We start from the raw sequence: 15,987 nt of genomic DNA, 5'->3' as shown, positions 1-15,987 counted from the left end.
TCACACAACAAAGGGAATGAAGGAGTAGGGTGAGAGCATAGCTACAATTACTTCCAAAGACTTTACTATTTCAGGGAAGATACTGAAGAAAGAGAAGAAAATTTTATATCTAGATGATATTGGCAAACTGTTTGTCGACACGCTGATGCATAATTTGCACATGGCACATGTTCTTTGTTTCACATTGTCAGTATCGTAGTAAATGTCGTCACCTGCTACAATACCTTTCTTACCCCATTTCCGTTTTATGACATTTCCTTTTTGAAACCCACTGCTGACCTTTACTGCGTTGGTTGATACATTTTATACGCAAACGTATGTTTTCTTGTACTCTTTTGAGAAAACATTGACTTTGAACGTCCATATTTGTCGAATTACTAGTCCCATCCAGTTAACCAGTTAATATGATCGTTTTAGGATTCATTAGCTGTAGTTTTCAAGTCATGCAGTACACTCATATGTGGGTAGGCTTCATATTTCGAATGTCACCTCCCCAACCGCGCAGCGGACATTTACTATTTTATGCACTTCTATCACCTGTGTTAGAGAAGCGTGTTTTGTCGAAAGAAAGACTTTATTGCAAATAGCTGACAGCGGCATCTCAATGGTGGGAATCCCAGTCTTTGTTTGACACTTAACTGAGAGCAGAAAATTCTCCGTTAGCAGAGATCGCTGTTATTGAAGTGTTTGTAGCGATAACACTAGCAACAGTACTGCAGATAGTTCACTCGCTCCACTTACCCGTAGGAAGAAGAAGGAAACTCTAATGAAATTAAGGTTTAACGAGTTTCAGAACTGGGCACAATCTCGACCTTGCTCGGTGCAAGGAAGCTGCTGAATTAAACTGAAATGTACTATGAGTTTCCCGTTTTCCTTGATGTCCCCAAGCCAAGAGTACCGATAACACTGGGCATCCTTCCTTGTAGTGTTCCTCTGTATTAGGATAAATAAAGATTAGCGTTTAACGCTCTCCGCTTCTTCCCCCCCCCCTCCCCCGCTGATGAAGTCATTGCATCAAGCATCATTCGATAAGGATGGGGAAGAAAGCGGCTGTTTTCTTTCTTTTTTTTTATTTATTCAGAGGAGACATCTCGGCATTTGGGACGAGTGATTTTACGGGAGGCACGGGTAACATAAATGAGGAGTGCAACTCCAGTGCCTTAGCCGTTGTGCCAAATTGCTCGATAGTGCAATGAGAAACTCATCATCGAACTCTACCATAGCTGTACAGCATTTAATCTGAAGAGACAGTTTTTGCGAAGGTGACGGTAGGACCCTTTAGGAGAATGGAGAAATGCAAAACTAAACTTTAATCAAAATTCCATTTGCTCATAGATATTCATTTGCTTGAAGCTGAAGTGATGTGTAAGCAAGGAGGCAGGTTTGTGATGCGTTCTGTTCGGAGATAAATATAGAATACTTCGCGTTGTTGTCAATGTCTTCACCGTCTCTGCACTACGTCATCGTCTCCAGCCGTTGCCTAAGCTTGGAACTGGCGAAGCTGCGTTAAGAGACATGCTAGGCGACGTGCCTGATTATTAATCTCCCTAGAAAAGGTTGTAAGCTGGGAAAACGCTCGGTATCACTCGAAGTTACTTGTTAATATAGGCCTACAGTGTGGGCTGAAGCAGTCTGAAAAGCTTGTGGGGTGTCGCAGCGTAGATTGTACTGAGAAAAAATTCGCTACGGTCCGCCGATTGCGATTTAATAAACATTGAAGTTTGCCCATCATGCCTTTGCGCGCTCAAATTCAAGCAGCACACAAGATACAATTAGTACGAATTGTTGTAACGTGCCGGCTGGGGTGGCCGAGCGGTTCTAGCCGCTACAGTCTGGAACCGCGCGACCGCTACGGTCGCAGGTTCGAATCCTGCCTCGGGCATGGATGTGTGTGATGTCCTTAGGTTAGTTAGGTTTATGTAGTTCTAAGTTCTACGGGACTAATGACCTCAGCAGTTGAGTCCCATAGTGCTCAGAGCCATTTGAACCATTTTTTTGACCACCCGGTACTACTTGTCTTGTTTGCATTATGCCACTCACTATAAACACTGCTGTAGCTAAATATTCTCACTGTACTTAAACTAACACGAATTCAACGCTGGATGTGCTACACGCAGCTCAAAGTGCAGTCTACAGTTAAGACGCGTCAGAACGCCGCTATTGGATGCTTTACATTGCCCTTAGCTACTGTTCAGTACCACACTATCCGCCTTTTAGGTGCACTCCACTCTAGGAATGAAAATAACAATTTCTTTAAGTGCTCCGTATATGATCATGAAATTTTCTTACCTACGTTTTGATATATTTACTTATGAATGTGGTACAGTACGTTTTGGTTCTACCTTTAAGTGGTTTTAACATAACTGCCATTTTATGATGGCGTCCACAGGTCTAACACGATGACAAGATACAAGAACTATTTCCAAATTTCACAAATTTTCTCATAATCCTTGAAATGCTCATGAAAAACACGTTTCTGTTGACCCAAAACTTTGACCTCATTCCCCTGTTGTTCCTACTTAACGTTTTGTAATTTCACACCACTAGACGGAAGCCACCCGGCGGATTAACGGCAAGGACCAGCGTACCGGCCAGCCTGGCTGTGGTTTTAAGGTGTTTTCCCTCGTCCGCTAGATGAATAATTGGCTGGTACCAAATCCCGCCTTAGTTACACGATTCGCAAACATTTAGAACACGTACGCACACCTTCACATGGAACACTAGACGCAGATAGTTGGGGTACACAAATTCCATCTTTTGAAGGGGAGGGGGGGGGGGGAGGGGACGAGGTAGGAAGGGCCGGCCGCGGTGGTCTCGTGGTTCTAGGCGCGCAGTCCGGAACCGTGCGACTGCTACGGTCGCAGGTTCGAATCCTGCCTCGGGCATGGATGTGTGTGATGTCCTTAGGTTAGTTACGTTTAAGTAGTTCTAAGTTCTAGGAGACTGATGACCACAGCAGTTGAGTCCCATAGTGCTCAGAGCCATTTGAACCATTTTTTTTTTTTTTTTTTTTTTTTTTTTTTGAGGTAGGAAGGGCATCCGGCCCTCAGTCACTAACATTGCCAGTCCGAATAATTAACATGCTGGCCCCCTTGAAGATACGGGATAAAGACCAGGAAAAAGAAAGACGCATTACAAAAGAAAACGAAATTTTAGTTCATGCTTTACCCCAGCAGACAAATGACTGACAACATTGTGTCTGGGGAACATGCACAGAAGAGCGGTCGCATGTTAACAGATAGATTCGAAGGAGTTTACCCGGCAGCTTACCTGCCGAAGGAGTGAAGAATTTCCTCCACCCTAAAGTACTGTGCGGCAGATCAGGTCTGCGAATAGGGGGTCCTGTGATATTAGTTAGCTAACAAATCTCTCGGTGCTTCGAAAACCCTAAAAACAAAGCACATGGATGCAACGATACATATCGCTTCTCTCTGTGCATTCACGAAAGAAGAATATTACTTTTGAGAGGCCTAGACAAACAAACTTGTAGGTGATGGCAGTGAAAGCGCCATATCTACACAGAATACTCCATAATAACGCGTAGAACCTAGAAGCTAATTCGACCTAAAATGTCTCGCCCTATTGCTAACGTAAGTAAGAAAATCTCTTTCTCTGTATCCCCCGGTCGCTACATGTCACCCATGAACGACTCTGTTTCAATTTTCGAACATTCGGGTGCCGATGTCAAAAGACGATAGCTCTAGGGGATTGTGTGGGCGACTGCGCAATTCCGTGACTCACGCTGCGTGGTGATCTGCCGTAATCCGGCGTGGTGTTTGTTGTAAGCTGGCTTTCCTTTGTTCCCGCTCCCAGGCAGGCAGCCACACGCGAAACTGGAGCGCGTGAGGTGCAAACAATTGAGCGGCCAGCGCTGCGTCGCGAGGGCTCGCTGATCGATAGTGCGCAGCGACAACATGCGTGACGTCACCGGTAGAGGTTCAGCACGACGCACTTACTTGCCGCGAACAAGCACTTCTCTTAAATGTGCATGCATCGACCTCGAGCCGTTGCGCTGCTAGCTCAACCTCCTCAGTGAAGTTTCCAGTTTTCGTCATGCTGCGCTCGCGTCGTTTCATGTGACCGCTTGCTGTCGTACGGCAAACATAATATTTGTTGTAGCCATATTTAATTATACGTCCGTCTGTTTGCAGACGACGTAGTAGTTATAGCCAACAAAATGATAGAATTTCAATCCTCTAAAAAGGACTGATCAGATAATTGTCGAAAAGTGTGTTCTGAGCTAAAGCATTCGAAAACAAATGTTATGCATCACAAAATGTGTTAACTGCAGGAAAAACAATGTTGGACAACATCTGTTTAAAATGTTAACGAATATGTATACCTGGGACAGTTTGTTGATACCCAATGAGACTTAAAATCTAACATCTTCGGCCGAATCAAGATAGGATGGAGGGGTTATGGAAAAAAACGCTGATGTTTTTAAGTCTAATACGCCAAGATACTTAAAAATGACCAGGTGCGAATAAGTCTCGATCTAAGAGTTCCGTGCAAACTTAATTATGTACACAGATAGATCATCCATCCCGGAAAAAGAGAATCTCGTCGATTTCTGTTATCGTCATTAATACTGACAAGATATCAGTCTCAGGAATTCCAGGACTTTCGAGAATGTTTTAATTTAATGTTTAAAGTCCGATAACAAATCAGAAAAGAAATACTTTTTTCGTGTGATATAATTACAAATTAACAATTTCTTTATTTTTTCTTTACTTTTACTGTGAAATATTGCTGTTTCCAAATTTCTAGGTCAACGGGAAGTTTCCTGTAAGTTTTGATTAGTGGGTTTGCGAGTGTTAAAATATTTGAGATAAATAGCCGTATCTTTTGCCTGCGCTGACTTGAAGCTTAAGTATTTTACGCCGCTGAGGGACAGTAGACATCAGTATGTTACATAAATTTCAACTTGATGCGTGTAACCATTCATGATGGAATGGAATCTTAAGTGACAGACGGACACGGATTTTTTTATTTAGTGGTACTGCGAGACCTTGCTACCTTGCTACTTGGCAAATTTCTAACGGGAAGTACTCTACTGGTTTTGACGAATGAGTCCGCGAGTATCAAAATATCTGGAATAAACGGCCGTATACTTTGGCTGCATTGACTTAGAAGCTTCAATTTTTTACACCGCCAAGAGACCGTAGGCATGCAACGTACAGTTCATAGAAAGAGCGCCTGAAATTTCATTGGCTAGCTTAAAATTAATGAGGCTACATCTTGTAAAGGTTCAATTATCTGAACAATAAACAAAATAGCCATTCACTTCAGATCGTTTTTTTGTTGTTGTGGTCTTCAGTCCAGAGACTGGTTTGATGCAGCTCTCCATGCTACTCTATCCTGTGCAAGCTTCTTCATCTCCCAGTACCTACTGCAACCTACATCCTTCTGAATCTGTTTAGTGTATTCATCTCTTGGTCTCCCTCTACGATTTTTACACTCCATGCTGCCATCCAATACTAAATTGGTGATCCCTTGATGCCTCTGAATATGCCCTACCAATCGATCCCTTCTTCTAGTGTAGTTGTGCCACAAATTTCTCTTCTCTTCAATTCTATTCATTACCTCCTCATTAGTTATGTGATCTACCAAATGGTTCAAATCGCTCTGAGCACTATGGGACTTAACATCTATGGTCATCAGTCCCCTAGAACTACTTAAACCTAACTAACCTAAGGACGTCACACAACACCCAGCCATCACGAAGCAGAGAAAATCCCTGACCCCGCCGGGAATCGAACCCGGGCGTGGGAAGCGAGAACGCTACCGCACGACCACGAGCTGCGGGCTGTGATCTACGCATCTAATCTTCAGCATTCTTCTGTAGCACATTTCGAAAGCTTCTATTCTCTTCTTGTCTATGTCCATAAAATGCGGCCGACTAGCTCTAACGAATAGTCCCACGTTGATGTATTCATATACCATAACTTATAAAATTATAATTGTTTCACTTTTTGCGCTTCACGCACCTCAAAGAAAAACTGGTAATTTGGATGAATAAATTCTGCATACTACTAACTTCTCACGTTTCACAAATAAAATATTCATTTTCAGTTTTTGCAGAATTTAAAAATTCACATTTAGAAGGAGATGCTTTCGTGATCCGTATTAAATTATATGGCGAAAAAATGCAAATTACAAAAGTTAAATTCATGCAACTCTTTCGGCAGTATCTTCTCGCGGTCGCTGGGCGTCGGCAAAGGTTTCGCTTTCATCGGTATGGCGATAGTCGGCTTCCAACAATGTATTTTCGATCTGTTGCTCCGATCCCATCTCGTTCAACATTTTGCAATTGAGATACAAAGTTATGATGTATAAAAAGTACTTAATTATGTTTTAAGAAGTATTCACCTTGTGTCGCTCCGGCGGTAAAGATTTCAGTGTGATCGAAATTCGGTCTCACTACATCCTCGTACTCCGCATATAAACTAGATGGCTAAATGACGCCGGAGATCACACTGGTTTCGCTCTGCATCGCATTGGAGAACACGTTAAAAATCGTGTATCTGCTCTCACAATGAGTTATGGCAGTCATGTTTTCTGTCCAAAGGAGTCTACAGAGAGAAGTGAAGGAAGAAAGGAAGGTAGGTTAGGATTTGCCATACAATCAACATCGAGATCATCGGGGAAGGTGTACTATCTCGGATAAGCCAAAGACAGGGAAAGAAATCAGCACCGACTTTACAAAGGAACCATTACGTCATTTCGTCATCATTGATTTAGGGATACCACAGAAAAGTCGAATGTAGATGGGCGATCTGGTTTTGAACCCTGTTCGTATCGAATGTGAGTCCAGCGCTTTATCAACTATGCCAACTTGCTCAGTGCCGTAGAGCAGAAATTGTATCGGTCGTGATTGTAGGGGCCCACTAGTTTTTGCTTTGTATCAGATTTCAAGTCTACTCGTACCGAGGTCGCTGCCACGTGTTAATACCAAGAATGTACTAGTTAATTATCCTTCCGTTAGCACTAAGAAATCAACCTGGATTTACAATCGAACTATGAAGACTATTTATTGAACGAACCAATCACAAGGCACCCTTGGCAACTACTGCAGAGTACTTTAGTTGCAACTCAGACACAAAGAACCATCGTAAAGTGGCAGCAACTAAGTTTTCGTGGTGGTGCTGCAGCCGCCCAGGAATCACCGAGCAGATCATCGAGCATGCGATGTTGCGCATACTGATGCAGATGACTCTACCAACGGTCTGTGGAACATGGTTTAATGGAAGGCCAACTAACGGTACTTAACAATACAGATTTTTCATGGATTCCTTAAATCGCTTAAGAAAATGACCCGAGACGGTTCATTTGCAAAAGGATACGGTTGTATTTCTACTCCACCCTCTCCCAATCTGAGCTCGCTCTACGTATGTTATGTAATTGCCGACGGAGCATTACACCTTAATCATAACTTTACGTGTCCATGGACGCTGTGGAAAACTAAGAACCACAAATGCCACCACGAACTTCATGTGGTATTTGTTTACTAGGTGGTGAGAAATTGTTATTTCCTCCGAAAAGCGACACAGTTTCCTCATCTCTCTACGTTCAGTTAGCAGGTGGACGCGCCGCGCATTCAGGAAGACGACAGTCTAAATCTGTGTCCGGCCATCGAGATTTAGGCTCTCGATGATTTCCTTAAATCGCTTATCGGCACGCTATAAAGGGCAGGACCTATTTCCTTTCCACCCCTCCCTAATTCGAGCCTGTGCTCCGTCTCTAATGACTTCGTTGTCGACGGGACATGAAGCTCTAATCTTCCTTCCTTCATTCTATGTTCAGATCGTTCCGCTTCAGACACTGAGCGAGAATTTCACATTGTTCCATCTGTAGGAATTTAATGATTCATCATTATTTTGTTATTGTGAAAAGTGGTGCCTTAATGTTGAAAAAAAGAAGAAAAACAGAGAAACATGACAGTAGGGCGGGCAAAATGAAGAGCTTGTTAAGAATTATCGCTTATATTACATTCCAATAAATTCTTAAATTCATTCAAAATACTTCGCTTTCTTAGAACTTTAGTGCTCTACATCTATTTTTCCACTTTGTGTCCTTAAAACTTATTTCCTGCCCATGTATAATTGTGACACTGAAAGCATAGGAGCCTAAAGCACAGAAAGAAAGTTTTGAGAAGATATGTTTGTGAAAAATAAATTTGTAGACAAATTCCCAGTCCCATAGATCTGAACTGTTTTTAATCAAGCGTCAGCATTCCATACTTCCTTTGAAAAAATAGTGTATCCACTTTATGTTATGAAATATTAATTAACATTTACGATATATTTATTATTAATGTTAGCTCACAAAATTTCCATGTATAGGCTACTGACAAGTGTCTTTTTACAGTTGTAAAGTTTGTAATTAATGTGAAACCAAATCAGAACTTAAAGAACAGATACTAAATGCACCAAACACACATACACAATTACGACCTATTCCAACACTTCATGGTCTTCGTCACTATCATTTTCATTAAGCACATTCTATGGCTTGAAATTCAGATAAAAGTGCCGATACACCTCCGATTGTAAGGTATTACTTCTACATACATGATGCAGACATTAAATTATATTTTATACCCTAGATAACAACTGAGGAGTACAGAGCAACAAAATTATGCTCTGCGCTTTGAGGTCATAAGGAAATTAATCCTCGAGAAAATGGTCAGACAGCTTTTCGTGAATGCTCATATATACAGTGTGGGGTTAAAAGTGTAGATAAAGTTGATTCACCGTGAGATCAACAGATGTCAGGAGAAGCCATACATGCTAATATAGCAAATCTATGACAGTGTACTTTAGGCCCTTATGTTCTCAGCTCTTCAGTTGTTTTTATCTATTTTAAGTAGCTCACTCGCATTTTCGCACAGCTTCAGGTTTCCTAATTTTGCTTTTCCCTCTTATTCAAGCAGCTGTACTTAGAAAACAATGTTTTTCTCAATAACAGCGCCCGCACCTCGTGGTCGTGCGGTAGCGTTCTCGCTTCCCACGCCCGGGTTCCCGGGTTCGGTTCCCGGCGGGGTCAGGGATTTTCTCTGCCTCGTGATGGCTGGGTGTTGTGTGATGTCCTTAGGTTAGTTAGGTTTAAGTAGTTCTAAGTTCTAGGGGACTGATGACCATAGATGTTAAGTCCCACAGTGCTCAGAGCCATTTGAACCAATAACAGTCCTTTTCTCCGTTTCAATCAGTGGTACTCATGCATCTATATTGTTGCTTCCAACAGTCGAAAACATCAGTGTCTGGAAATTAGTATTTCAGAGCAGGAGTAAAATTCTTCCACCATCCAGTGCCGTGGAATCACAGGGCAGATGGTGGACGATAGGCCAAGAACCGGTAAGCTTAAAAGCGCCAGTGTAGCGAAGCAAATAACAACGTTTCGTTCGAGCTGGCAGCAGATAGCATGCATACTTACTTGTAATCTACGCTACTCAATTGCCCTGAAATGACGATCCACGGAGATTTACGTATGTTGTGGTATCCTCCTTCCGTTATCCTATCTTTCGGCGGGAATTAAGATTAGACATAGATACGGGTCGTTTAGATATTCTCTGCTGGAGTATCTTCACTGTTATGAATGGACCAGACGCTCACTGATTTCGTCTATCTTAACTTATCCGATCTGTTAACTTATCCGTAGGGCACATATGCCCCTTCCGATATGGTATCTCACACAGAACAGGAACTATCTGACATGAAAATTCATGTATTGTACTACCGCTCAGATTGTGACGCTATCTTCGACACACAAGTGTCCCTTATTATCCTTCTATGTACAGTCACGATAATAGGTTCACCAGATTACCGGTACGGGGCAGTTTGTTTGTAAACACAGGCAGTGAAAAATCCTCCTTTTCTAGACTGGCTAATAAGCTCAAAAATAACACCGAACGCAATACAATGTAGGCAATATATTGTGTAGTTCTGGCGTCTAGTAACTTGAAACTGTATCTCCTGACGCTCTCCGTAATTCTCACTTCCCACCTTTTGCTCCCCTGAATTTGTAACGACTGCCATATGATGTGCTGAAAGTGTTACCTGCTAGAGGATTTTTCAGAGCTCCATTGAGCACTTTTCTACATTTTCTATCAATTCTTGTACCTTTAGCAAAAAACTTGATATTTATGTTAGTGTGTTGTAAATTAGACATAAAAGGCCCGATGTGACAACTTCTGTCTGGAATTTTCCTATGGAAAGAGATGAGGACAAGAAAGACATCGATATCATTTTTCCCAGTCATAAAATATCAGATAGTTGACAACATAGTGTGTCGGAGGAATATTATTGAATGTTATGATGAGCTTAAAGATGCATGCGATTTACGATGAAGAAAGCCAGTCACACTGTTGTTTAAAACGGCTCCCCCGAATATTGTACGATATGCTTTACAGCATTAGCTATTGTCTGTGCAATTCCTAAAATTACTTCCTCGTCGCCACGTGCATTTTGTTTCATTGCACAAGAACACCGAGAGTGGATGTGATTTCCTCGTCTGTTCCCTGATTTTCTATACCAATGTACTGCCAGTATACGCACTTCACTAACATTTTCGCTAGTGGTATTGATTTTATTACCTGTTTGGAATTTTCGACACTTTGCAGTTCTCAAAACGTGATGACCGTATTTTTTATTTCGATCGGGCCGCGTCTGACAAGCTAACCTACTTTAAAGAAAAAAAAACGTAGGAAAAATAAAATTCGGATAGATACAACGCGTTCTGTTGCTATTCGGAAGCTCGTTAGAGAGGAGTTTGTTTCTGAAGCTTATTCGGTGAGGCAACAACTTACTCTGGCTGCAGTCGATCGTGGCCCACCTTGCTCTGATTTTTTTCATATGCCTCCCTTTGTTTACAAGCGAATTCACAACGACAAAACTCACAGTGGAACGATCCACTACAATTCGTTACCTAACACTCTAACCACAAAGTTTTCTTTTACTAACGACTCGCGGTACCAGAGATTCCCGTAAATATCATCTAAGACGGTTCCCCACTTTTACTCGCGTCAAAGTTAACTCTGTCTGCTGAAGGTTCAGTACTTAAAGAATTCTCCCCTTTCGGATGTCTGTTTGGCGTGAATATTTGGGTAGAATGACCTTCATCCACTTCCTGTATATCATGAATGGTTGTAGTCCTGAGTCTGACAGGTACAGTTCTCCCAAGTATGTGTAAGAATATGTTGCCGATCTCCTAATTTCTCAGTCCACAGTAAATAAAAAGTAACTGCAATAAAAAATGCCACACAGTTCAGACTCTGTCGCTAGACGTCAATCGATTAGACCAGCCAACAGACAGTTCACATTGCTTTGTCAGTTGTCTACGGACAGGGTCGATCATGAATTCTGTATTTGGGAAAAGGTCGTGCGTTATAGTTTTTATGTTTAAAGAAGATAACGAACTAACGTAAATGGCATTCTTGTTTGTCAAGGCAAAAAAAGAAAAAAGAAACGTGCCAAACCCCATACGCTCTTTCATTAGTTATTCGAAAAGGGGGATAAATTTTACGAATACGTGAAAGAAGAAGATAAATGTCTTATCATCTACTTGAGGTATGTGCGGTATTAATGTTTTTACATCGTAACCACTTTTCATGAACGTAGACAGGTATCATTTTCATTCCATGTTGAGCCGGCCGGAGTGGCCGTGCGGTTCTGGGCGCTACAGTCTGGAGCCGAGCGACCGCTACGGTCGCAGGTTCGAATCCTGCCTCGGGCATGGATGTGTGTGATGTCCTTAGGTTAGCTAGGTTTAATTAGTTCTAAGTTCTAGGCGACTGATGACCTCAGCAGTTAAGTCGCATAGTGCTCAGAGCCATTTGAACCATTCCATGTTCTAATGCATGGTAATCTTTCGTATAGAAAAGTGTATGATTTAAAAGTTATCGAGTGTACTTTATCAAGCGATCATATACGTACGTGGGCTATTCGGAAAGTAAGGTACGATCGGTCGCGAAATGGAAACCATAGTGAAAATCCCATGATGCACTGGATAGATGTTTTCAGTTGCTTCTCTAGTATGCCCGTCGATGGCATCACGTCAGTGAACACGTAAAGATGCCTAGAACGATAGTGTCTCCTGCCAAGTACGACTGCCTGTGAGAGATTTCGCCTGATTTCATGCAGTCCACATACCGTAACTGTCATGCATTCCCATCTTCATGACGATTCTCGGCCGCACACTGCAGGGGCAATGAGCACACCTCTGCAACATTTTCGAAGTGAAGTGTTTGATACCCACCATACAGCCCAGACTTGACTCCTTCTGATTTTCATCTCCACTCAGGTGAAACGCTGGCTATGGAGATAACATCGCAGAACGGGCGACAAACTGCAGATCATTGTAGAGAATTGGCAGCAGCTATCTATGACGAGGGTAGTGGAAAGTTAGTACGATGCTATGATAAATGTCTCAGTAACAGCGGCGACTATGTAGAGAAGTAGCTGGAAGATGTATCTAACATTTGCAAATAAAACATTTTTGATTTTCACTGTGGTTTCCATTTCATGATCGATCAGACCTTACTTTCCAAATAGCCCTCGTATTTCATTACAGAATTAGAGAATCAAGTATGTATGATTCACTAACCGCAATCTGTAGAATATCAATATGATAGAGACAGCAGACATTTTTTCGAAACAATATTTTTCATAATTTTAGTGTACTTAAAGTTTTTTTTATAATTTTGAGGTTTATTCAGTGGACTCTGCCGGCATATCTGTCTCGTTGCTGCAATATATGCACATGATGTTCCTCTTTTACATTCTAATTTCAGCATAACTTACGGGCGTTATTAACGAAAAATATCAGCTGTCACTATCATATTGATATTCTACAGATTGTTTTTCAAAAAGATTTTTGCTTTTTATCCAATATTCCTTGTTCTCATTCACTATTCGGGTAATCCCCAAAAGACCACCAATCATTGGGTCGAGCCCGCGCATCATCAGCGAATGCGCGAGCCGTCCGTAGGCAAGCTGTTTACTTTGTCGCAGTCAGTATAACAGAACACGCGGGCGCGTCCGCTGTCCGCGGTTCCGTATACAGGGAGATTCACGAAGGTTGGTTCAAATGGTTCTGAGCACTATGGGACGTAACATCTGAGCTCATCAGTCCCCTAGAACTACTTAAACCTAACTAACCTAAGGACATCACACACATCCATACCCGAGGCAGGATTCGAACCTGCGACCGTAGCGGTCGCGCAGTTCCAGACTGAAGTGCCTAGAACCTCTCGGCCACACCGGCCGTCTTCACGAAGGTATGAAAATTTTATTCTACAAGTAAAACTAAATAAACAAAGTTCATATAAACATAGGTCCGCAAATGTTTAGTTACGGAGTTACGGCTAAAAATATGTTTGCCTGAAATTTAGCAACTTCCCTTATATTAAGGCATCGCAAAACTGTACGAGGTTAAATCAAAGCACAATTTGCATTTATTTTATTGTTATTGATGTAGTGAAAGTGATGAAACATGTCCCACACGTGTATCTGCAGTATTTTTCCACATCATCCAGAGAAGCGATTTTAGTTAACTGCAGCCGTAGCATTACCATCACATTTGCCATAAATAAACACCATATCGGCGTATTTCTCTGTCGTAAATTTGAAAGGTGTCCCTGTTTCATAAATAATCTGCAAACTACAACAGTTACTATGTTGTTTCACTTAAATACATTGCTGTTATTACGTTCTTTCACTGAACTATACAGAAAACTAGATCGTTTCAAGGTTAGTAACTGACTGAAACAACTCACTAACGGTTGCCAACAATGACATAAACGTTTCTACGTACTTGATGGAAAGTAAACAAATTTTCTTGTATAATAATCTTTGCTTCTCTGGATGTTCTGGAAAACTGGTCCTATGTGTGTATGAACTTTTTTCTTTAGTTTTACTTGTAGAAAAACATATTAAAATATTTGCATACCTTCGTGAATCACAATGTATACGGGACTGCATACAGGGGACGCTGCCGCGTGCTCTGTCATACTGACGGCGAAATAATAAACAGCTTGCCTAAGGATGGTTCGCGCATCCGCTGATGATGTGCGGATTCGACCCAATAATTGGTGGTCTTTTGGAGATTACCCGAATAGTGAATGAGAACAAGGAAATCTGGATAAAAAGCACAAAAACTTTTTGAAAAACCATCTGCAGAATATCAATATGATAGTGACAGACTGTCGATCGGAGAATCGGTAAGTCTGTTTTTAAGGTTCTGCTTTTTCGCCTATAACTTTTTACTTGACGATTTTGTCTAGGTAGAACATCCCTCCATTTTGTGGCAACCACTTCTTGGTTTTTCATTTTGGTCCAAAATTAGGTCTTAATAGTTTTCATTTATTTTCTCCTTAGCAACGGATCACTATCGTACGATTTCTTTAGGATCCGTTCTCTATATTGGAATCCAGCTGTTTTATTCTATGACATACGGCCTTTTACCAGTGTTTTGTTCTGACGAACAAACAACGTTGGGTAAAAAGATTCCGAGCTTTTCCGCTGTAATGTTTTGTTTTCAAAATTTTTAAAACAATTTTAAAATATTAAAATTTCCATACCAGTGATACTTCTGGTTTGTTACTCCTTGTGGATTTATTGTTATACAGATCATCTGAAGATGTGCCTTTTGGTTCCATGAAATCGAAAGTGATCCAATAATAAAGAACTAAATACAGCTGAAGCGGTTATTAATATTCAACAGAAAATAAATTTTATATTACTTTATACTCAAAGATCAAAAGTGTAGGAATGTGTAAGCCAAAAACATTGTATAAGCGAGTAATGGTACAGACTACCATGTTACATGAACAAATTCACCAAATGGAAAGTGCAAGTAAAACATGCGATGTGACAAATGTGGGTGAAAGAACGCTAGAATTCAGCCAGCTGGAGTATGTAAACTAACAAACACATCTCCAGGACGACACACAAGTGTTGATAGCGCTGGAAATCGTAAATAACCCTGAACGATACATTCACAATACGGAACTTGTGCTACAAACGTTGTTTCTAACCTAAAAAGCAAGAGAAAGGTACGACAAAATGTAATATAGCAGCATATTATCTCTATCACATAATACGTTTATTGTCTGTATAAAAGGAAACATGTATTTCAGGCCAATGATGATACTTCGCGAATAAAAGAGGCGAAACGCGTATAACAATAAACAAACTGCCTTCATTTAGCTGGACAGACGGTACATACCTCCACGAATTTAGAGCAACTAAGGGAAAGACGGAAAACAGATAAAAATATTTTATTGCTGTTATTATTAAAATTCTAGACATATGTGACACGTTAAAATTCTGGGCGACAGAAAGTTATAGTCTGGGATGAGAGGGGAGGATAAAAATTGCAAGGTGTGACCGCGCTTCCCCCAGAACCAAACCATGACACCGTGCCTGGTCCGCTGTTAAGCGCCAGTGTGGCCACAGCCGTTAAGGAATGTCCCAGCGCGTGACGGACAACGGATGGCCTGGCAGTGACGTGCTTGTTTTTGCAGGTGAACCGGCCGCTGAGCATGAAGAAGGACGGCATCCAGACCCGCAAGCGCAAGCCCAAGACGCCGGCCACGAGTCGCGACAGCCCGCCCACGCGTGGCGGACACGTGGAGCACGTGCTGCACTCCGGCCGCCAAGTAGTCGGTGAGTACTTGCCCCCCTGCCAACGGGGTCTAGAACTGCCGAGTTTGGCCCCCATGTCTTCGTAGCCTATTCTCCTACCAGGTGCCCAGGGCTGGCACTGGAATGATTTCTTTCGAAAATTATATATATGTGTTTTTTTAATTTGTGGTAAGGAATATGGGACCAAACTGCTGAGGTCATCGGTCCCTAGGCTTACGCACTACTTAATTTAACTTAAACTAACTTACGCTGAGGACAACAAACACACCCCTGCCCGAGAGAGGACTCGAACCACCGAAGGGGGGGGGGGGGGGGGGGGGGAGCGGCGCGAACCGTGACAAGACGC

The 15,987-nt window shown here is 41.8% G+C and overlaps 1 protein-coding gene across 1 annotated transcript in view; it reads left to right on the top strand.

Annotated features, from left to right (window-relative positions):
• The window catches only part of LOC126456243 (box A-binding factor-like), a 101,147-nt gene that overhangs the window by 34,054 nt on the left and 51,106 nt on the right, over window positions 1–15,987 (top strand). Inside the window, exon 10 of the mRNA XM_050091995.1 lies at window positions 15,521–15,662. Coding sequence (XP_049947952.1) covers window positions 15,521–15,662 — 142 coding nt within the window. The remainder of the gene's footprint in view (window positions 1–15,520; window positions 15,663–15,987) is intronic.

The sequence above is a fragment of the Schistocerca serialis genome, chromosome 2 (genome assembly GCF_023864345.2).
Source record: "Schistocerca serialis cubense isolate TAMUIC-IGC-003099 chromosome 2, iqSchSeri2.2, whole genome shotgun sequence".
NCBI lineage: Eukaryota > Metazoa > Arthropoda > Insecta > Orthoptera > Acrididae > Schistocerca > Schistocerca serialis.
The sequence above is the reverse complement of the archived record's forward strand: the minus strand, read 5'-3'. Positions and strand labels throughout refer to the sequence as shown.